Below are 23,422 nucleotides of genomic sequence, written 5' to 3'. Positions count from 1 at the left end.
CAATCTCTAATCTATTGCCAAACCACTAGAACACAGTAAAAAGCAAACAGCACAGTCAAGTAACGGAAATTTCTCAGTGTATCTAAATGATCGTTTAAAATAAGGACCCAATTTCTAAAACCAGTGAAAAGATTTCCACAATCTCAGTGTGCTGCAGAGGTATGTATTATGGGTATTATCAAAAGATATTTCATTTGCCAGAAAAGAAACCCATGACTAAACCAATTGGTGGTATTTAGGAGACATGTAAGCATTCTGGGTTGGGCTGGTCAGTGGTGAAGAACCATCAGTCTTGGGAGCCCATGTCACATAACATACTGAAAGCTCATGGAGAATACTAGGACAAATTAATTGTATAAAATAAACCCATCTATATCTTAATTTCAGTGCACATAATGGGATTCATTATTCATTTCAATTCTTCCCTAAAATATGGATTGCTGATTAATCCTTGAAACAAAGTATGTGAACTTGACTGTTTTGGAGAATTCTATCCTCTGAACTCAAAACAAACAAAACCTACAAGGTCTCCTTTCCAGAGTCCTAAGCTCAATGAACAGTCACTTTGCCAGCTTGGGTGGCTTCTGTGAGGTGCTTTGTGTTCTGGCTCTAGATTCTGTAAAACTGATATTCAAATTTCATAAGAAAAAACTGATGTAAAACATTTTTAGTTCAAAAGAAATTTGATTGTTCCAACATGATGGCAAGAAATTAAACAAGAGATGCTCATATTTTAAGTTCATACTCTAATTATTTACAATTTTCATTGTCTTTTTCAAATTTAACTTCAATTGCTTGAATCATCAACAACTCCTCTAAAGTGGCAACGTTTCATACTGAATAACTGTAGATAAATTTATTTTTTAATTTTAATATCAGAAAGTTGGTAGCTCATTTTAACAGATATGAAATAAATATACTTAAACTCAGTGTTACATTAGTTTATTTCACAGCTACATAATTAAGCTTGTAAATGAAAGGCAAAAGTGTTTGTTCATAATCTGTTTAAAAAATGGGAGCAAATCAACAAATGCCTGTAACAATATTTTCAAAACCATTTGATTTAATCAGTTATGTCAATAATTTACATTTTAAACATTGACACTTAATTGCACATTTAAATTTTAGCAGTTTAAAAATATTCTTGAGGTCATTTTATTTTAAGAATCAAATAATTTCTATTTTCCTTTGTTCACAGGCACATAATTTGTTTCTTTTGTTCACATACATATTTATTTGTGGTGAGAATATTTAAAACACCCTGGCAATTCTCAAGGATTAGTGGTGGTGCCATGTTGTATAGTATTCTTCCTGTCAAACTGAAATTTTTGTTTCTTTTGACTCAAGTCTCACCTTGTTCAGCCTTCCCCACTACACCTCTGTAGGCTGTAACCATCATTCTGTTTTCTCCTTCTGTGTTAGACTTTTTTAGAGTCCACATACAAGTGACATGATGCAGTATTTGTCTTTCTGTGCCACGTCTATCTTATTTAACATGATTCTGTCTTAGAGAAGATGTGTATGTTCTAGTGTATGAGATTTAATCTTACATGATTAATTTTTTTTATTTTAATCATGTAAGATTAAGATTAAGGTAAAGAAAAAGCACAGAGATATCACTGTGGCAAAAGAATATAAATATACTACAAAGTTAGAATTTGAGTTATTTTTACAATGATTATTTTCTACCCATGAGAATTAAGTGTAAAATGCAGAGAAAATGATTTCTTCTTTTGATTCATCCTATTAACTGTAGTCTTTGAAGCATGCATTCAGATAGATTCAATCTGAGATGAACACAACACCTAAAATAATTATTAAGTGGGCTTATATTTTAAGAGCCAATTCATTTTAATGACTAGCTATTTTAATAGGTTTTTATTTGTTTTGTATAACTGATTCTACCAATGAAAACTTCTGAATAAATTAATATGCTCACATTCTGTCTTTCATTTACATTAACTTTCTTGCTTACCACATATAATAGCTATTTCAGTCAAGTGGTCAAAAAACCGAATGCAATGATCATCACGTCATTCCTTTTACCCCTTACCATTTCTGAAGGTGAGTTGGTAAACCCAAGAGATAATGAGGACCAAGCCTAACCCATCCTCTCATTAGTTACACCAGTTCTATTCCTGAACATTGACAACTTGGAGGGCACAGGAAAAAAGGAGGGGGAAGCAGTTTTATTAACATGCCTCAAATCCCTCTAATCCTCCCAAATCTTGCCCCTCAACATGGTATCCTCAGGGTTCTTTCTTCAAAAAAAGCGGAAACACGGTGGAAAAGCTCTGCTTCTGTATCCAAAATGATGACGCATCCATTTTATACCTTTGCCAATATAAAAGCATTTGTCATAGATTCTACAAACAACTGTCTTTAAGACTCCTTGAAAAAGTAACTTCCCCTTTATTTTTATACTTCGTCTCATAGAATAGTTTATATAAAGTCTCAACAAAAAGGGTACACATTCCATTTGGGGACCAAAAGTTGAAGAAAGTATTGGAGGGAATTTTCTGTCACTTGGGAAGAAGGAGGCAAGAGAAAAATTGTAATCCTTGAGAGCAATAAACAGTGAAGAGAAAAATTAGGAAGGCATAATTATAATAAAGCCAGAACTCAAAGAAGATACCCCGCCACCTCAATGTGCTTCTCATAGTTACACAGGTACCTTCCTGGGAACCTCTGTCTTTTCAGCCACATCAGCCCCACATTACAAAACCTATGACAAGCAATGGAAAGCCCAACTCTCTCAGTGTGAATGATGGAAAGTGTGAGTTTATAACTAAAAAATTTTTTTTTTGACCCATCTCCAGGGCATGCCACATTTGAAGCCATAAGTCCAATTTCTTTCTTTCTTTTTAAGAATTTAACCTTTATTTTTATTTATTTATTTTTATGTGGTGCTGAGGATTGAACCCAGTGCCTCACTTATGCTAGGCAAGCACTCTACCACTGAGCTACAACCCCAGCTCCATAAGTCCAGCTTTTTATAGAAGCATTTTTCATAATGATGAGCTGGTGAACTATTTGAGTTTTTAGATGTAAACAAAATTACATATCTACATATGAAAATTTTCAAAATTCTTTCAAAAGTTTACCTAGACCACAATTGTGTTTCAGTTAATAGTATCATTCAATAAGTTATATATTAATTTTAAATATTTAATAATAACAATAAAATATACACATTAACAGAGATTAATTACAGTGGTACAGAGGATTCAAAAGGAAAAAAAAAGTCCTAAATACATTTTGCCTACAAAAAATATTGTTTTCAATTTCAATTACTTTCAAAATATATCCTTCTGCACAAATCAAATAATAATGATGTCATACATGGTATTGGGAAAAGGATTTCAAAACTGTGGCAAGTCAGAAATAAATAATTTAACTACAAGTACTTGAGTGTTGTCAGCAGAAGCAACCACTTATTTCAGTGTCTGAAATAAAATTGCCTCACTCCCAGTGGGAACGCTTGCCATGTAATATAAGAAACCATGTTTAGTCTCGGTATCAGTCCATTTCCTATAACAAAGTTCCACACTCCAGGAGTAGACAGGCATGGGTCATTAAAACTGACCTCAGTAAATGCTAATCAATAAGAACAAAAGAAAGAATAAACCACAAACAGAAAGATAATCTTAAACCTTAGGACCACATGGGAGGTTGAATTATTTTAGAAAACATAAGGGAAAGAGCAACATGGAAAACAACTCTGGCCTGAACCCCAGAGGCAATTTTAATTTTTAATTATCCTGTTTTATCACACTTCATCGCTATCTGTGTTTAATTTTAAATTATGGAACACAAAGTATTATAATTTGTTGCAGAATTTACAACTCAGAGAATGTTTTATCACCATATAATCTTGTTTTAAGGAAAGCATACACATATTCAATACACTTACTGGAGATGTTGATACTTGAGTTATTCTCAACTGATTTTCCAAATCTTGTACTTTATTTTTAAGTTCCATATTTTCTGTTTCTAAGTCTTGGATCTAAAAAAGCAAATGAGTACTGAATAACTTCCAGAAGTATTTCTTGGTAAATATTGGCTATTACATTGACTACATTAACAAATAACATTTTATTTTATTTACATATGTATTTTTAATATACTCTTTTGTGCACAGGGGAGAAAATTATTTTACAAAATAGGAATCATAGAGGATTCTAGGTCACTGGAAAGATAAATTCAATTTAAAATACATTTTATGTGTGTGCAAATTTTATGTTCCTAATGTGTCATCTTTGTCTTTTCTTGTTGCACTGTGCAATCTATACCCATAATCTTGGAGTATAACCACAAGACAGTGAAACTTGCCTATGATGTTTTGAAGAGTGGAGAAAGGGTGTAATTTAATTACAAAGGAATCTGATCTGCATGGGAAACCACTTACCCAGCATCTGCTGCTTCTGCTGCTCTGATCCCCATGAGAAGCATCAGGAAGTGAAGCAAAGTCACATGAGAACACTAAGTTCTTGTGGGAATTCAATATAAAATAGTTAAAAACTGTGCAGGGGATCAGGAATGAAAAATTATAGGAACACAGTGAAAGCAGTTCCAATCAGTGTGGGGGAAATTTAATGGCAGGCTTTCTAAATTTGTTTGATGATATGCAAGCTTCCCTGTACTTACAGCATACAAATGTGAAACAACAAGCTTAGTTTACTCACTCTTTTCTGTAACCCTGCAATCTGTTTTCTTGTTTCAACATCTTTTCCTCCAGATTCTAGAAATTTCCTGTATGCCAGGTCAAATGCTTGGCCAATTGTTAAAGTTATCTCTTCAGCCTTTACAAAAAAACAAACAAACAAACAAACAAAAAATATTGCATTTTAATCATAATATGCCAAACTGTACTTTAAATTAATAGAACACATTCACATGAGGTACTCTAAGACATTCATAGGAGGTACTTCAAAGGAGCAATAGATAGGGACAGGGATGAGTAAATAAGTGAAGGAGGTCATGCTAATGTTAATTCAATGGCTACAAAGACAATTAGGTGTGTGTGGGGGGAGGCTATTAATGAACCACGAATAAATAGCTATTGAGTTTAGAAGCAAGAATTCCTTCTTTATGTCTTTTTATTTCTTTTATTGTATTTTTTTCCTAGTTGTTTTCTTCCCCTCCCCAAATATTCAGTGCCTATTAAATGAAAACCCAATGCTAAGTGCAATTTCTCTTGTTGCTCTGCTCTTTTTTTTTTCCCCCTAGTGAGAAAATGTGGCTAAATGCTGAGCAGGTAACCTGAATGAGGCCACCTGGGTGGAGTCTGTGGAAAAATTGAGGAGCACATTCTTTAAATGAGGCAAGTTCTGTTCAGTTCCACTTAATCGTTGTCTGGTAGAAATGAATAATTCCAATCCAGAATGGTCAGGTCTTAAGTATGCAAGATGAGGTCAGAAACCCGAATTGTAATGGGAGATCTCCCAATTTTAAGTGAAAGCGAACCATTTGTATTTTTGTAAAGCAAGGTGGATTGAACAAAATATATTTGTCATCTGAATTCATCCTGGTAAATAATTTACCATCTATGATCCATCACCTAGAAACTGCCAAAAATATCCACCAGAAAGTCCACCAACTCATTCTCTCTCCATTCATATATTCACTAATTTTCATGGAGTCTATCATGAAGTCCACATTAAAAAATATATTTATTTACTATGTTAACATTTAAAAAATTAGAATAAAAGTATGGCAAACATATTGAAGAAGACAAGTATAATGTTTTAATGACAGAAAAACCGATAGAAACAGTATTGAAAAGGCTATGCTTTAATTAATCTACTGAATTTCTAATACTTCGTGATACACTATGATTAACCTAATGTAAAAAACATAATTTATTATTAAGCTTAGACTATTTAATTGATAACATAATTTTTGGAGCTCAAAATTTGTTTAAGGAGAGCTTTAGCTATGAGAAAATATTTATGGTGCTTAACTGAGCTAACTAAAACATGCAAAATATGTACATAAAATTGTATAGAAGGCCCAGTTGTCTTACAAAAATGTAGGAAAAAGACAAGAAAATAAACTATGATAAGTTACATTAAAAATACCAATGAAATGAAAATGCCAGATACCAACTTATGTATGCTTAGTTATTCAAGCCAATGAAAAATATTTAAGGAAAGAAATTAGTTGTGGTACATACTTGGATCATATGTAATATTTAAAAGTAGTGAAAGTGATAATGATAGGTTGTGTGATTCTCAACATATTTTTTTGTTTCTAATGTAAAAAATTGGGGTAACATGTTTTTACTTTACAATAAAAATATTTATATTTCATTGTGATTTATTGTTTCTCCTTTTTAAATCATGGTTTCAATGTTTCCTTTTAATGAAATTCTCACTGTGTATACAATAATCCTTTAAATGATAATGTTGATGATACATCATTAACAATAGTCCACTTCATATTGTTTATGATAGTGACTTTTTTAACAATCATATTCTCTTTTTATAACAACAAATACTTATGAAGCATGAAACTATCTGGTAAGTATTCTGTATATATTACCTTTTTTGATTCACATAATGACTCTGACATGGGATTATTATCTCTACAATATGGATCGCAAAACTTCAATTCTCTATGGTTGAATATCTTGCCTAATATCTCAGTGAGTGGAGAAACTTGAGTTCAAATCCAGAATGTCTGATTCTCCAACCTGTGTATACAATACACCACCTGTGTATACATATACATATACATTTTGGAGGGGGAGGTGTAGGAGGATAAAATTTATATACCAAGAAATGTACACATCATAACTGTACGATCAGATTTTTTTGATAAATGTATATAAATACCATATAAATTAAGACATGAAATATTGTCCCCTTAGAAAGTCTTCTGTGCCTACTGCTAGTCAAATCCCATCTATTATGGACAGCTACTGCTTTAATTTCCATGACCATGGTCAGTTTTGTCTATTCTAAATATCAATAAAAAATGAATCAAACAGTACTTGTTCTTTTGTGTCTGGCTTCTTTTAATAATGTAATGTGTTTGAGTTTCATACACATTGCATGTTTCAATAATACATCTGTTTTATTACTGATTTAGTTTTTCATGTTATGTATAGACTATAACTGGTTTATCCATTTTCCTATTGGAGGACCTTTAATGGTGTTCAAGTACTTAGTTATTATAAATAAAAAGTACAAACATTCGTGTAAAAATCTTTTTGTTGACATGTACTTCCATGTTTCTGGGTAGATACCTAGAAAGTAAAAATTGCTCTATCATAGGATGAGTCAGCCAAATGGTTTTTCAAAGTAATATAACATTTCACATTCCAACCAGGAGTAAGAGATTTCTAGCTGTTCCACATTCTAACCAACATTAGACATTAAGTCTTTTTATCTTGAGTCATTTTACTGGATTAGTGACACTCTATTAAGGTGTTAGTAATGTTTATAGATTAACATACAATTCTTATTTTTAATAAACTACATTGCATCTTTTTGACATGTTTAATGTTTTTGTGATCATTTCTGAGAAATCACTGTAATCCAAAAACTCACATGTATTCTTCAATATTATGAAAAATGCAAGTTCTATATAAGAATATAAAAACTTCCATTTTTAAGTTGACCCACCTTAAGTTATTTTTACACAGCATAAGTAGGGGTTAATTCTTTGTAACTTAAAAATATACTTAGCTAGTTGTTCTAGGACTATTTGTCAAAAGACTACTTTCTTAAATAAATTATCTGTTCATATCTGCATAAAAAAGAATATATGTTTGGATATTTTTGGACTCTACAATATTGCTATTATTTGTCTGCCATTACATTGGTACTACTCTGCTTGATAAAATTTTTTTTAAAGTAAGTTTTGAAATCAGGAACTATATGTCCCCCCCCGACTTTGGTGTGTCTTTGAAGATTAATTTTTTATTTTCATGACCATTTGTTTTATCATATTAGAGGTAATTTCAAATTTCTTCTAAAAATACCATTGTGATATGATTGTGAATTTGTCTTTTTCTATTATATTTTTTAAAATGAAACAGAAAATCTAATAGAAAAAGACACGAACATATATTGGTCCTTTAATCATTATGACACCTTTAATAGGATTCTTTAATCATTACTAGCACCATTTTTTTCTTTTAATTCCCTGAGTACATTTGTAAAGCAACAGAGCATTGCAGATAAATTTTAAAAAGTTTTCTTTAACTCTAACCTTCACCTTTGCCCTTGCCACCTTTGTGGATGTAATGCCTAGATACAGGTCATAAGGACTGCATTTATTTATGTGTATATACATGTTCACATACGCTCTAAGAGTATAATGATACTAAATTTTGATTTATAGCAACTTTTTAGTATGGAACTCTGTATTAAATACCCTGTTCCTTTATTTCAACTATATTAATTTCGCCAATATCACATTAAATGTGAGTGATATTAACTTAAAACAATAATCTCATAATATAACGTATTGTGTTCACAACTATGTAAAACATAGTTTTTCCCCTATAATATTTTTTAAATGAAAGCTATTTTTAACTTAGAGATGAAGAGCCAAACATTTTAAGAAACATAAATCTGCCTTCAGAAATAACTTATGAATGATGGGACAGTATTTTGAGTTTCTGCCTCAATAATGTTAAAGTTCATGTCTTTATTAGTATGTCACACTGTTTTTCTACATTAGAAAAAGTGTATTTTAGTCAATAAACTTTATATAATAAACCTCGGAATTCAACTAAAATCATATTCAAATATCTATGACAGAAATTACACACTCTGATGCTTTACTGGTTATTAGAATAAAATGTCTGGTTATATACAGTATCAGATCACAGAAAAAGATCTCAAATTAAAATAAATAACTTTAAAATGTTCTAACTATAATTTAATTTTAATAGTTCATAAAGCAAAGTATGCCAATTGAAATTTAAAAAATAAAAATGGATTTATGCATAATATCTCATAATTCAAAAAAAGAGATTCTCTAAATAACTACAACAACTTATTATTTGGGAAATATGTCATAGTCCTACAAAACTGTATTTTTAAAATCAAATAATGTTTCCTGACTCATAAATAAAGAACTTAATGATATGAATATATAATAAGAGAATTACACTTAGATAATTTCATGGTTCTTGATTTAAATTATTTTAAAAAGTAAAAAGAGAAACAATAAGTAACTTAAGTTTTTAAAATTTATTCATTTTTTATTCTAATTTGTTATATATGACAGCAGAGTGCATTACAATTCATATTACACATATAGAGCACAATTTTTCATATCTCTGGTTTTATATACAGTATATTCACACCATTTGTGTCTTCATACATGTACTCAGGATAATTTTATCCATCTCATTCTACCATCTTCTTTACCCCTATGCTCCCTCCTTATCTCTTTCACCCCTTGGCCCTATTAGATTTTTAACTCAATTAGCAATGTGGGAAGATCAATATAGGGCAGTAGTCCTATGTATTTCTAATAATTACACAAAATTTGAGTGCCTGGCTGAAAATATCAAATATGTCAGTATTATAGTAATCACATAGAAATGAATATCAGACAATTTAATTAACTTAAATTATTTTTCTGGTTTACAGTTGCTCACTCCTGCCTTTGTGTCAGAATAAGCCAAATTATTTGTTTCTTAAATAAATTTTGCTATTTCATAAACTGAAGAAATGAATATAGCAGTAAAGGGAAATATTTAATAACAATAAGCTTTCAGATCCTTATTATCAACTAGTTATATTAGGTTGGATTACTAAACTAGGAAAACAGTTTTTATTCCCTGATAATGTAATGAAATATAAAGAGCAAGAATATTTTTAGTTAAAAAAAAAGTTTGTGTCAGAAAATTTAAAAAGGAAAACAAAATGTAATTATAGAATAATACATAATAAACAACTTCTCCCAAATAGACCTTATGAAAGGACTGCATATAGTGATTACTTCTAGTAATAATGTATGATTCTATGGACAATGAACAATTTTTCTACAAATATTAAGCAGGTAAAGGAGAAGTTTTACACCTTGCCATATTTTCATTGCACTTCACATTAAAAAAAATTAAGCTGGAGGGGATGTGACAGTTTCATCCGCTTATTGGGAGAAGCAGTATCCAATAAAGAAAAAAAAAAAAAAAATATATATATATATATATATATATATATATATATATATATATATATATATATATTCCAATGCATACATTGGAAAAATTGTGAAAACAAAGAATATCAAAATATGGCCAAAATGGTTACAGTGAAAATATTGGGCTTATAATAAAGAAGCCAAATCAACCATATCAAAATGAATTCTGTATTCTAATATTATTTTTAAGTCTATATGTTGTACTTTTAAAAAATTCTTTTCAGTTATATGCAATACCAGGATACACCCTGACATAATCACAACAGCATGAAACATGGAACCTAACTCACTTCAATTCAGTCCCCAACACTACCCATCCCCCAAACTCCCTCCACTCCACGCATCCCTCTTAAATGCATTTACAGTTTACTTGTTGGTTTTTTTTTTAATTTTAAGTGTCATATGGATACATCTTATGCTGAGCCCCACCGTGCTGCATCCATGCCTGCACATGCAAATATTCAGTCGGATTCATTCCACTCTTCTTTCATTTTCCTGTCTTTTTTTCATCCAAATCAATGCCCTAAGTTTTCCTCATTGATCTTTCCTGTATTTTGGTAAAATTTGCTTTCCCCTTTTTTCTTTCCCAGTCTCTTTTTGTTTGTTTTTCTTTTTTTATTCCCTCTCACCTTATTTTGGGTTAGCATCCGCATATCAGAGAAAACATCTGACTTTGACTTTTGGGTACTGGCATATTTTACTTAGCATAATATTCTCCAATCCCTTCCATTTACTAGCAAATGCCATAATTTCATTCTTTTTATGGCTGATTAATATTTCATTGTATATATATGCCACATTTACTTTATCCATTTATCTGTTGAAAGGCACCTAGGTTGGTTCCATAGTTGGCTATCGTGAATTTTGCTGCTGTAAACATTGATGTGGCTGCATCACTGTGATATGTTGGTTTTAATATATACCAAAGAGTGGGACAGCTGTGACATATGGTATTTCTAGTCCTAGTTTTCTGAGGAATCCCCATACTGTTTTCCACAACAGTTGCATTAATTTTCATTCCCACCAACAATGTATTAGTGTACTTTTACTCCACATCCTTGCCAGCATTTATTATTATATACATTCTTGATAATTGCCATTCTGATTACAGTGAGATGAAATTTCAGTGTAATTTTGATTTGCATTTCCTTAACTGCTAGAGATGTTGAACATTTTTTCATGTATTTGTTGACCACTGTATTTCCTCTTTTGAAAAGCATCTCTTTAGTTCTTTTGCCCATGTATTGATTAGGCTATTGGTTTCTTTGGTGTGTTAAGTTTTTGAGTTCTATTTATATTCTAAATATTAATGCTCTACCTGAAGAGCAGGTGGCAAAGATCTTCCCCCATTTTATGGCTCTCTTTGTGCTGATATCCTTTGCTGTAAAGAAGCTTTTTAATTTGATGCTATCCTACTTATGAATTTTTTTTTATTTCTTGGGCTTTAGAAATTTTGTTAAGGAAACTGGTTCCTGTGCTGACATGCTGGAGTGTTAGACGGATATTTTCTTCTTGCAGTTTCAGGGTTTTGGGTCTAAATCCTAAATCTTTGATCTGCTTTGAGTTGACTTTGGTACAGGATCTTCTATATATGGATTTCCAGTTTTCCCAGCATCATTTGTTGAATAGGCTATCTTTTCTCCAATACATGTTTTTAGTGCATTTGTCTAGTATGAGTTAACTCTATTTACATGAGTTTTTCTCTGTGTCTTTTATTCTATTCCATTGGCCTTCATGCCCATTCTTCTGCCAATACAATGGCGTTTTTGTTACTATAGCTCTGTAGTATAATTTAACGTCTGGTATTGTAATGCCTGCTGTGTCATTTTTCTCACTAAGAATTACTTTAGTCATCTGGGCCTCCTACTTTTCCAAATGAATTTCTTTTTTGGGTGTTGGGGGGCTAACCAGGTATTGAACTCAAGGGCACTTGGCCACTAAGCCACATTCCCAGCACTATTTTGTATTTTATTTAGGGATAGGGTCGCACTGAGTTGCTTAGCACTTCGCTTTTGCTGAGGCTGGCTTTGAACTTGTGATCCTCCTGCCTCTGTCTCCCGAGTTGCTGGGATTACAGGCATGTGCTGTTGCGCCCAGGTCCAGATGAATTTCATAACTGCCTTTTCTATTTCTAAAAGGAATATCATTGGAATTGTAATGGGAATTGCATTAAATCTGTATAGAGCTTTTGGTAGTGTAGCTATTTTGACATGATTAATTCTGCCTATCCAACGACATTGAACGTCATTCCATCTTCTATGGTCTTCTTCAATTTCTTTCTTTAGTGTTCTGTAGTTTTTAGTAGAGGTCCTTTACCTCTCACAAACCACATGCAACAACACATTAAAAGACACTTCACCATTACCAAGTGGGTTTCATTCCAGGGATGAAAGACTGGTTGAATACACAGAAATCAATAAATGCAATTTATCCCATAGAGTGAAGGCAAGAATCACATGATAATTTCAATAGTTGCAGAAAAATCATTTGACAAAGTGCTGCACCCATTCCTATTTGAAATACTAAAAAAAATTAGGAAATAAAGGAACTTACCTCAACATTGTAAAGGCTATATATGACAAACCCAAGGCCAACATTATACTGACTGGAGAAAAACCAAAAGCATTTCCTCTAAAAACAGTAACAAGACAAGGATGCCAACTTTCACCATTCCTATTCAACATGGTCAATGAAACTCCAGCCAGAGCAATCAGGCAAGAGAATGAAATTAAAAGGACACAAATAGGAAAAGAGGAGCTCAAGTTATCTCTGCTCATGACATGATCCTATATCTAGAAGACCCTCCCCCCAAAAATACTCTACTAGAAGACTTCTAAAGCTCATAAATGAACTTATAGTAGCAAAATATAAGATCAACACTCATAAATCAATGATATTCCTACACTCCAATGATGAGTCTACTGAAAAAGAAATTAGGAAAACTATTCCATTCATAATATCCTCAAAAATACTTGGAAACAATGTAATATTATTTTTAAACTTAATGAGATAATGGGCTGAGGGTATAGCTCCATGGTAGAGCACTTGCCTAACATGAACTAGGATTGGATTCAATTCCCAGCACTACATAAAATAAAATAATAAAGTTGCATAAAATCATACTATAAATGAAATGTCTAAAGAAGTTGTATAAATATTAAAACTTAATAATACATGATCTTATCAGTAAAGGAAATTCCAGTTTTGTAGCATACTAACATTTAAACTTCAAGGAAACTGAAAATTTATGGGTCTGATTCTGTTACTATCTATCTAGCTTTGTGATTCTCAGAACTTCAGTGAATCTCTCTGCCTGTATTTATTTAAGATAAGATAAAAGGTTTGGTTCAAACAGACCATGACTTATTTTTCTAAGTAAAATTTTCATTCTGAGATCATTTTAGGCTTAGATTCATTTAAAAAAGAATACATACAGGTCCTGTGTGCACTATATCTGGGTTATCCCAATGGTAACATATTTCAAAAATCTACTACAAATCACAACCAGGATGTTGACAATAAATAGTCAAAATGTGAAAATTCCATCTTTCATCTTGCTGTTTTGTACGTATACCCTCTTATAGCTTGTTCTCAGACTTTCTTTAATCTTCTGGCAAACACTAATCTATTTTCCATTCCTATGATTTAGTAACCTTGAGAATGCTATAGAACAGGAATCATGGAACACATAAGCTCTGAGAACTGAATTTTCTCATTCCCTATTTTCTGGGGAGTCATCAGTGAGCTGTTATTGTATTCATAGTTCATTCCTTTTTATTGCTCAGTAGTGTTCCATGATTAGAATGTACCAGAGTATTTAACTATTCAGCCATTTTCTGTGGTGTTTGTAGATTTTTCCCATTATGAATAAGCTATTATAAATCTTTGTGTATAGGTTTTTGTGTGAGCATTTTAAGTTTTGATTTCTCTTAAATTTTTTTTCAAATAGTGTGTATGATAGTTGCATGTTTAGTTTCTATGAAATTGACAAACTGATTTTCTCCAAGTGTCTGTAGCATTTGGTACTTTTATTGCAGCTTTAATTGTGTAGTAAGTTAATTTTGTAGTAAGTTACTTCTCATTTTGATGTCAGTTTGCATTTCCCCAATACATAATTATTGTTAACATCTTTTCATGCACTTACTTGCCAATTTTCTATACTTTTCAATAAAATGTTTTTTCAGTCTTTTGCCAGTTTTCTAATTTGATTATTTTTATACTGTAGGTTGTCAAAAGTTCTGTATACTAGTCCTTTGTCTGATAAGCAGTTTGTCAATAGCTTTTGTGATTTTATTTCTGTGTTCTTTACTCTGTTCTATGGACCTATTTATCTATCCATCTACCAAAATTACAGTATTTTGGAGTAATACTTTTTGGATTTCACTGGATTTTTTAAAAGTATGGGTTTATGTTATTTGTTAAATTTGGGGAGTTTTCAACCATTTATTTCTTTGAGTGCTTTTAGAAGGCACAGCTGCCTTCTTTCTCCTCTCTTTCCAGGACTGGAAGGACATACAAATGTTGGACATTATGTTACAGTCCCACAGGTCTCTCAGGTTCTGTTTCATTTTTGTTTCTTTTTGGGCCCTTCTATGTGTGTGCATGCAGACAGGCACATTCATATGTGTGTGTGTGTGTGTGTGTGTGTGGTGTGTGTGTGTGTGTGTATACTTATTATGTCTGAACTGTTTAGAATGGGTACTTTCTATTTGTCAGACTTACAAGTCACTAATTCTTCTGATTTCTATTTCTTTGTTTAGGTTTTTTATTTATTTAATAAGACTTTCTACTTCTTCAGCTGTGCTTGTAATTGTTTACTGTCTCACATTTTATGTGGGTAGTTTTAAACTTTTTGTCTTATAATTCTATTATCTCTGCCATAATGGTTTGGGGAATCTATTGGTTCATTGTTTTTCATTTAGTTTAAGATGGTTTTGTTTCTTGGTGTGAAGAAAAGTTCTCAGTTGAATCTTGGATATTTTGGATACTACTAGGTTATGAATTCTAGAAATTATTTAAGTCTTCTGTTTTTGATGGTTTCCTATGACACACACCAGCAGGGAAGTGAGGGTGGAAAAGCCCTGCCTCATAGTTCCCTGGAGGGGACAGAGGTTCACTCCCTCTTCAGTGATGGTTCACCATGGAAGGAGGGAGACTCATGAACATGAATGGACAAATATGGTGATGGGAATCTAAACTCTTGGATTTTTGTCCAGATTCTGTTACTACTTAGCTTTGTAACTTGGGGAAACTAAATAAATGTCTCTGGCCATGATTTGTTAAAATAAGAGGAAAGAATTATGCCATTAAGTTATCATTTATTCTTTCATGTTAATACTCTATTTAAAATAAGAATTAGAAAGGATGGCCTATCAAACATTTTTTAAACCTATCAAATAACACTCATGATTTTAATTAGAGCCAATTAAATTTCATAGAGAATGATACAATGAAATTAAGGAAACATTTCTCTTTGAACTCATGAAGCTGATACCAACTTGTGACTTGAGAGATATTTTTTGCACACTTATTTTTTAAAACCCAGGCTTGCATCTACCTGCAGCACAACTGCTTGCTAACTGTAGATTTCCTGAAAAAAAAATATATTTTGATATGAGACTTAAGAATATTTTAAAGTCACCTCTTACAATTCTTATAAGCACAAACTGGTTGTGAATCACTGCTTTCACTTTAATAAATTGTCAAACTTCAAGAAAAATGAAATTTGATATGCTATTTCCAAAAAGAATAGTAGGTCAAAGGAACAGAAATTCTAGTAATCAATTATAGAAATTTATGATTGAGAAGAAATAAGGTCTATGCTATTTAAAAGATATGACTATACATTTTGGCAAACATTTTATGAGCAAGTAGAAGATTTGGATGAATATCATAGAAAGGTATAACAAGTGGTGTAAACATATAAAGAAGTATGATATTTATAATTAATTATGATTATAAACATTACAGGGGACCCCAAGGAAGTGTATTTCTATGGGTACGAAAGGAAAGACAAGTGAGTTAATTGTGTAGTGCACGTGGTAAAGGTTATTATGTTTTACACATAGAACATATTCAACAAATATCAACTTTAATCTTTCCAATCACATAGAGAAAAACATCTGCAAATAATCATGATTATGAAACACTTGAAATATGTAAATGTAATGCATTAATTCAAGAGGATAAATTTCAAAAGCAATTTGAGCTTCATACAAAATATATTTTTGTGTATATAATAGTGTCTTATATGGGTAATCATATTTTTCAGATGAGATATTCCATAATATCCACTGGTTCTTAAAATGTATTATTATACCAAGTAGGTTAGCACATTAGCTTGCCTTTTTAAAGCACTAATGTTTAAGAGATACAGAAAAAAAAAAAAAACTTGAGCTACTTTTGGTAAATTTTCATCTTGAGTTTTTCCTTAAGGAAAATTTATGGAGCATCTGTGGTCCACCTGATGCAGAAATTACATATAAATAGAAAGGCATTTGTTCTCAAGAAGATCGCATTCTAACACTAGAGATAAATGACACAAAATGATAATAATATTAGTAATACTCTATTTTTGAGAGTGAAAATAGCAAATAATCAACTAAGTTTTATGTCCTTTTTAAACCAATAATATTGAGAATAAATATTCTTCCTTCATTGAAGAAAATGACTGCAATGTGTACTTGTAACACATATTTTAAGTTTCATAGAAGAACTCAGATTAGATTATGATTAGAATTAGTCTATGCTTTTAAAGCAAGACACAGGATTTTCTTTAAGATTCCAGATAATTGATGAATGGTTGCCTGATTTACCTCTTGGAATAGCCTAACTGGCCTTACTAAGAATTTTAGATTAAATTCAAAGCAAGCACACTCACATGTACACAAAATATTACTACCTTTCATTACATTAAATATCTGAATTACAGACATCAAGAACCAAATATTTAAGGTATTAGAGAATTTTTTAAAGGAGCCATGCAGATTTTATTTCATGGACCTTAGAATACTATTCTTCATGAAATCTATCACATTCCAGGAAGACTTAAAAAAATAAAAAAACAACAAAAAATAGTTTCTCACCATTACTCTTTGCATTATGTCCATATTGCTAAATATTTTTTGAGATTAAAATTACAAATGACTGATTACAAGAGATATAAATGCACAGCACAAGTAGGACTGTTGTTCTAACAAAAGAAATTTTCATGCAAGCTTTTCCTCATGAACATAAGAATTTAGTTAAAGATGAAATCCTGAAGGATATTCTCATGACAGGATGAATCTATTAGTGTACTTAAGTATTTACAGACCTTATTCACTTCCAAATACTTTATTAATGTCGGAAACAAGGCAATTCCTGGCTTGTAAAATGGAACAAACCACCCTAAAACATCTGGCATACTTACACACTTTTCGCTGTCAAACACATAGCACAAATGTTTATTTGACTCAGAATCTTTGCATATGAAAGTGAATATCCTCTTGTCAGTTTTATCATCTGCACAAAATGATATTCTATGAAGCTGGCAATTGTGTTGGACTTCCTGTGAACACAGATGGAAATAAATACTGTTGATGGCAATTTTTTTTCTATTTTCTGAAACACCAGCATGTGTTAATAACATATAACTTAAGACTTGAAAAGTGTAATAATCATCTGTTAAGCTTTAGTTTAACAATTACATATACCCCAAATTTAAACAAACATGCAAGGTAGATGAACCTTCTGACTCAGGATTAAACTAAGATATTCATTTCAATAGTACTCAAAAAAACACAAGAATATAAGAGAATCTGAGTCCCACAGACTTCCAGAGCTTCAAAGCATCTTAAGAGACCATATACTTTAAATCCTTCATGTTTATACAGGAGAACTTTGAGGCTCAAAGAGATTAAGATACTTCAAAAAAGAATTAGCCTAACCTTTTTTTTTTTTATCCCAAATTCTTTTCATTTTATGTCATTGCTACTAACTAGCATTACAATTAGAACATAACCTCATCTGGAGAAAAATTTCACCCAGAACATACCACCATTTTCACTCCTAGTTTTTTTTAATTGAATTTTATTTTGCATATCTTCATAGTTATTCATACACTCCTGAACTGTTTATGTCTAGGTAGGTCAACCTTGCAAATTATGTAATATTCTCAATGGGAGAGGCTTCAAATGACTGCATAAACCCTGCTAATTGGTAGAAAGACAAATAACTGCAACCAGACGTAGAGCTGCAGTACACTAAGTGCACACACATACAGACATATACACAAATAGTGAATTATAAAACTCATGCAAAACATCAGAATGTACTTAATTAAAGTAAAAAAATATATAATTAAATAATAATGTTTTACAATACTATTATTTAGTCAAAAATTGAGTATTCAATACTACTTATATACTTACATTCCAATAGATCAATATTATTTATTTATCTATCACAGTTTTCTGAAACATGTTGAAGGTGAAAAAAAAAAAACTTATCTATTTATTTAATTATGAATGATGTAAATAAGTAAAAAAACCTACTGTGGCTCTTAGTATCTTTTTCCTCCCAGAATGTGTTACAGTACTAGGAATAGGAATCAGAAAGTCAGGCTACCTGTATTATTTAGTGGGTATTGTACATGATTACAGATGGAAGCAACTATAGTTTCAGCCAAGAAAGACAAGTGAATGTCCCCTTAGAAAACCTCATTTTAGTAATGTTTCTCTAAAAGTGGTTTCAGTCTACCCTTAGGACAAATACCTGGGTTGCCCATTGCAAACACTTGCCTCATCTTCACCCAGATCAATCAGAATCTCAGAGATTTTGATCAAAATAAATATCACTAAGGTAATAAAAATTCTTATCCTCTCAAGCTCAGAGTTTGATATGTCAGCTTGTTAAGATTTGATCTATCATTCTGATTTGCATTACTGTTCATCAGACTAAAGATTAGCATACAAAATGAGAAAGATAAAGAAATGTTAAGAGAATTTGCCAACAACATTGCATTTTTCCTTAGATGTAAACCAAATAGTAAACCACCAATGAATTTCTTGGCAAGCCTGAAAATTAAAAGAGGAAGAATAGTGTTTGCTTGTAAAGTATTACTAGATAGCTCATATGTCTATGTCAACAGTCGAGAGGAACAGCTTTGAAGAGAAGGTTCAACTTATATAGGCTTTTTTATACAGAAAAATCAAAAGATTTGTTAATATAGCTGGGTATACCTGTAATCCCAGCAGCTCAGGAGGCTGGGGCAGGAGGATCCAGAGTTCAAAGCCAGCCTCATCAAAAGTGAGGTGCTAAGCAACTCATTGAGACCCTTGCTCTAAATAAAATACAAAATATGGCTGGGGATGTGGCTGTGGCTCAGTGGTGGAGTGCTCCTGAGTTCAATCACTGGTTCAAAAAAAATGTTAATGTAACAGCAATGCAAAAGATATAATGTGGATGAATTTAATTCTTTTTCAATTGATACATATTAATCACATAGGCTTTTCCTTGTAGTCTGTGCTTAGATTGACAATGATCACTAGGTCTACATCACTTTAATAACTACATAATAATGTTAATGGTACATGAAGAGGCAACATCACTGCCATGCCATATAGAAAAAATTATTCTAAAGAGAAATGACAAGGAAAATGCAAAACACCATTCATATAGCAGGTGGTCAAGTCTAGGATGTGCTTTATTTATCCACCAACCAGTATGAACAGAAAGCCTTAGTTATAAACAGTGTGAAATCATCCTAATATTTGTGTTAGCAAAGGTATCTTCCAACAAAAGAAGATTAGGGAGCTGAAACTTGTAAGTTCCTTATTTTTGAGGTATTTGAGATTTTTGTTTTTTGTTTTGCTATTACTGTGATAGATCTTTATGGATATTTAATGTAGCATTACTTTTGGTAAAATGGGATTTAAAAAAACCAGGAAAACAACAAGCCACAGTGCAGACACACATATCCTTTAATACTATTTCAATGGAGTTGAAACAAAAAACAAACGAATAAACATCTTAGCCCCAGTCATCTATACCACATGCTTCCCACATCACATAACCTTCATCAGGAAAATGAGTAAGAAAAGAGAAAGGGAGAAAGACAAGGTACCGATAAAAAGGATATAGGAGTCAGGTGTTAGATTGCTTTTGGTTCCATTTTGCCCTCTCAATTGGGAAAGAAAAATATTATATTTTCTATAATGTTTTAAAATCCTGCTTCACACATTCAACTATAAACAAATTTATTTTAGAAGTTTCATATATGATTTTTTTTCTTAAAAATATAAAACATAGACCTAAAATGAAATGAATGACAGGGTGTTTTTCTGGTCCGTTCATGTCTCCCTGGTGTGGTGTGGTTTCTAAGTACATGTGTGTGAACAGGCCGTACTGAAGTTCCCTGGAGCATGCTTGTTCCACCCTCTTCCGCTCTCCACTCACACACCTGTCCTTTTTCTGCAGATTTAAAATGCCCAAGCAGATTGCAGAAGTCACTCCACATTCTTTAGTGTGCCCTGGGGCACTAAGGGTCTGCAGAGTTTGTAAATCCCTTTTTCTGTACCAGAGATCGAACCCAGGGCACTTAACCATTGAGTCACATCCACAGTCCATTTCATTTTTTACTTTGGAACAGGGTCTTGCTAAGATGTTCAGAAACTCTATAAATTGCTGAGGTTGGCTTTGAACTTGAGATCCTCCTGCCTTAATCTCCCAAGTTGCTGGGATTACAGATGTGCACCACTACACGGCTTACCTTCATTTCTTAATGGAATAAAAGAAAAAGAAAGAAAGAAATACTTTACATATATGAGTAAAGAGTAAGATACAATATACTCATATGCAATATCTGAGTAAAAGTCACTTATTATATATTCATAGGTAGTATAATTGAACATACATATCATCTCAAAGATCTTAAAACTCCGAGATTATTCTTCATATTTTTTGGGAATAGAACTTCAGATGCTTCTTTCCCATTCAAAGCTTAGAAAATTCAGTTTTGGGGAGAAAAATACAATTGAAGCTCTTTAAAAATAGCTATTAAGTATAAGAAATGAAGAGTTTTGAATAGGAAATAAAATTGGCATTATTGATTTGAGTAAGGTCATATAGAATAATTATAAGTCTTGGTTTTATCCATTCATCTGTTGATGGGCACCTAAGCTGGTTCTATAACTTGGCTATTGTGAATTACACCTCTATAAATACTGGTATGCCTATATTAGTAGAGTATACTGATTTTAGTTCTTTGAAGTAGGACAGAAGAAGCTGGACACCCAAGAAATTTTCAGGAAGCAGGTTTATCCACTGCTGTTGGTCCAGAGGGGTTGTCACCTAAAATTCTCTGGACCAAGAGAATTTGGTCCATCAAGAGCTATGTAATGTTTTGAACAACTAATAATAATAATAATAAGAAGAATTTGGTCCAAATTTGAGAGTAAAAACTTAAGAGAACAGAATGATGGTTGATAGGCTACACTTATTGGCAGAAATTTGGAAATGCTCTGAACTTTATATCCAGTGGGAGGAGGGGCTTAGAAGTTTACATAAAAATAATTTTTTTCTTTGAGTTCCCAGAAAGTGCTTTTTGAACCAGACAGAGATCTTATAAATCTTTACCAAGATAACAGAGAGAATATCTTTTTGCACAACAACCTTGACTGTAGATTCTAAATCTATCATACCTTTTGTGTGCAAACCTGGCATTTATAAGAAAGAGGAAGCTTCAAACCACAATTCCCTTTGCAGACATTCTGCTGATACTCTTTGTAAAAATCTGATGAGAGGAGAAGCTTAATTATGGCCAGAGTCTTCTGGGTGGGGGTCTCTGTTCCAATTTACGTTTGGATAAGTACCAAGGAGGGAGATAGCTGGGACATCGGCAGTTCCATTCTTGGCCTTTTGAGGAATCTCCACACTGCTTTCCAAAGTGATTAAACTAATGTGCAGGCTTATGAGCAATGGTAAGTGAACCTTTACTTCACATCCTCTGCAGCAATTATTGCTATATGTATTCTTAAGGATTTCCACTCTAACTGGAGTGAGATGAAATCTCAGTGTAGTTTTGATTTGACTTACACTGATTATGAGGGTATTCTTACACAATGAAGTTTCACTCAGTCATAAAGAAGAATGAAATTATGTCATTTGCTGGTAGAGGGATAGAAATGAAGAATATCATGCTAAGTGAAATAAGCCAGACTCAGATGTTGGGGGCTGAATGTCTCCTTTCTTGCAGAAATTAGAAAGAAATAAGGGGAAGAACAAGAAGTGGAAGATATCATGACAAAAAGGAGAAGAGTAGAATAAAGGAAGGAGATTAAGGGGGAGGAAAGAGGGTTATGTAAGGCAAGCAATTGTGGAAAGAAATTCACAAACATGTGCATATAGGAATACCTCAAAATGAATTCCACTTTTATGTATACCTATAATGCACCAATTAAAAAATAGATAAACAGAAGGAAAACCAGTACAATATAGGAAAGGGATCAGAGGGAAGGAAAGAAGGGATAGGAAAACTCTGGGGATTGGGATTGAGGATCTATGTTTTATACATGTTTATTTTATGTCAAAATGAACCCCACTGTTATGAACAACTCCATTGACCTAATAACAACATAAAAAGATCAACTGATTAATGCTGTTGAGTTGAACCCCATGTAACTGATATTTTATAAATGGAATTTAGATGAGGGAGGCATGGAGATTTGAGAGTAAAAACTTAAGAGAACAGAATGATGATTGATAGGCTACCCTTATTAGAAGAAATTTGGAAATATGATTTTTCAACAATAAAAATGGTAGATGGCAATCACCCACTTTATCATTTTTTGCCTTTGTTTCTTTATCACCAGTAAAAAATTTTTAAATCCATGAGAATTTTTAAGACTATTTGCATTATTTTTTTCTTTGCTCTACAATATCACCCATATGATTTTTTTAAATGTAATTTCTAGTTTTACATTTACAAGTTTAGGAAATTTTTTTTTTCTGCATTCCAGGAGAAACACAAAGATTAAGAGAGGAGCTAAAACAAATAGCTTGGCAAACCCTAAATTAATGGTTAATGAGCTTTACAACAATAGGTTTTCCCAAATGGTCAGGAAGCCAAGAAATAAAAAGCAAATCAATATGCTAGCAGAATGGGCTGATGATACTGGAGATTAAAATCAGTATTTTTAATTTTGACACTAAGTCTTGCTAAGTTGCTCAGACCAGCCTCAAACTTGTGATCCTCCTGCCTCAGCTTCCAGAGTAGCTG

At 32.1% G+C, this 23,422-nt stretch overlaps 1 protein-coding gene across 16 annotated transcripts in view; it reads right to left on the bottom strand.

Moving 5' to 3' along the window:
• Positions 1-23,422, bottom strand: part of Gulp1 (GULP PTB domain containing engulfment adaptor 1) — a 280,193-nt gene that overhangs the window by 19,344 nt on the left and 237,427 nt on the right. For 8 of the 16 annotated variants that reach the window (XM_048808147.1, XM_048808148.1, XM_048808143.1 and 5 more), the window contains 4 exons: positions 17,576-17,713; positions 4,686-4,802; positions 4,409-4,489; positions 3,914-4,006 (listed from right to left, as the gene is read on the bottom strand). In XM_048808147.1, the coding sequence (XP_048664104.1) occupies positions 3,914-4,006; positions 4,409-4,489; positions 4,686-4,802; positions 17,576-17,713 (429 nt within the window). The remainder of the gene's footprint in view (positions 1-3,913; positions 4,007-4,408; positions 4,490-4,685; positions 4,803-17,575; positions 17,714-23,422) is intronic. The other 8 variants (XM_048808149.1, XM_048808156.1, XM_048808150.1 and 5 more) reach the window with 5 other exon arrangements.

This window comes from Marmota marmota, unplaced genomic scaffold (assembly GCF_001458135.2).
Source record: "Marmota marmota marmota unplaced genomic scaffold, marMar, whole genome shotgun sequence".
NCBI lineage: Eukaryota > Metazoa > Chordata > Mammalia > Rodentia > Sciuridae > Marmota > Marmota marmota.
Note: the sequence above shows the minus strand (reverse complement) of the source record. Positions and strands in the feature narration are given on the sequence as shown.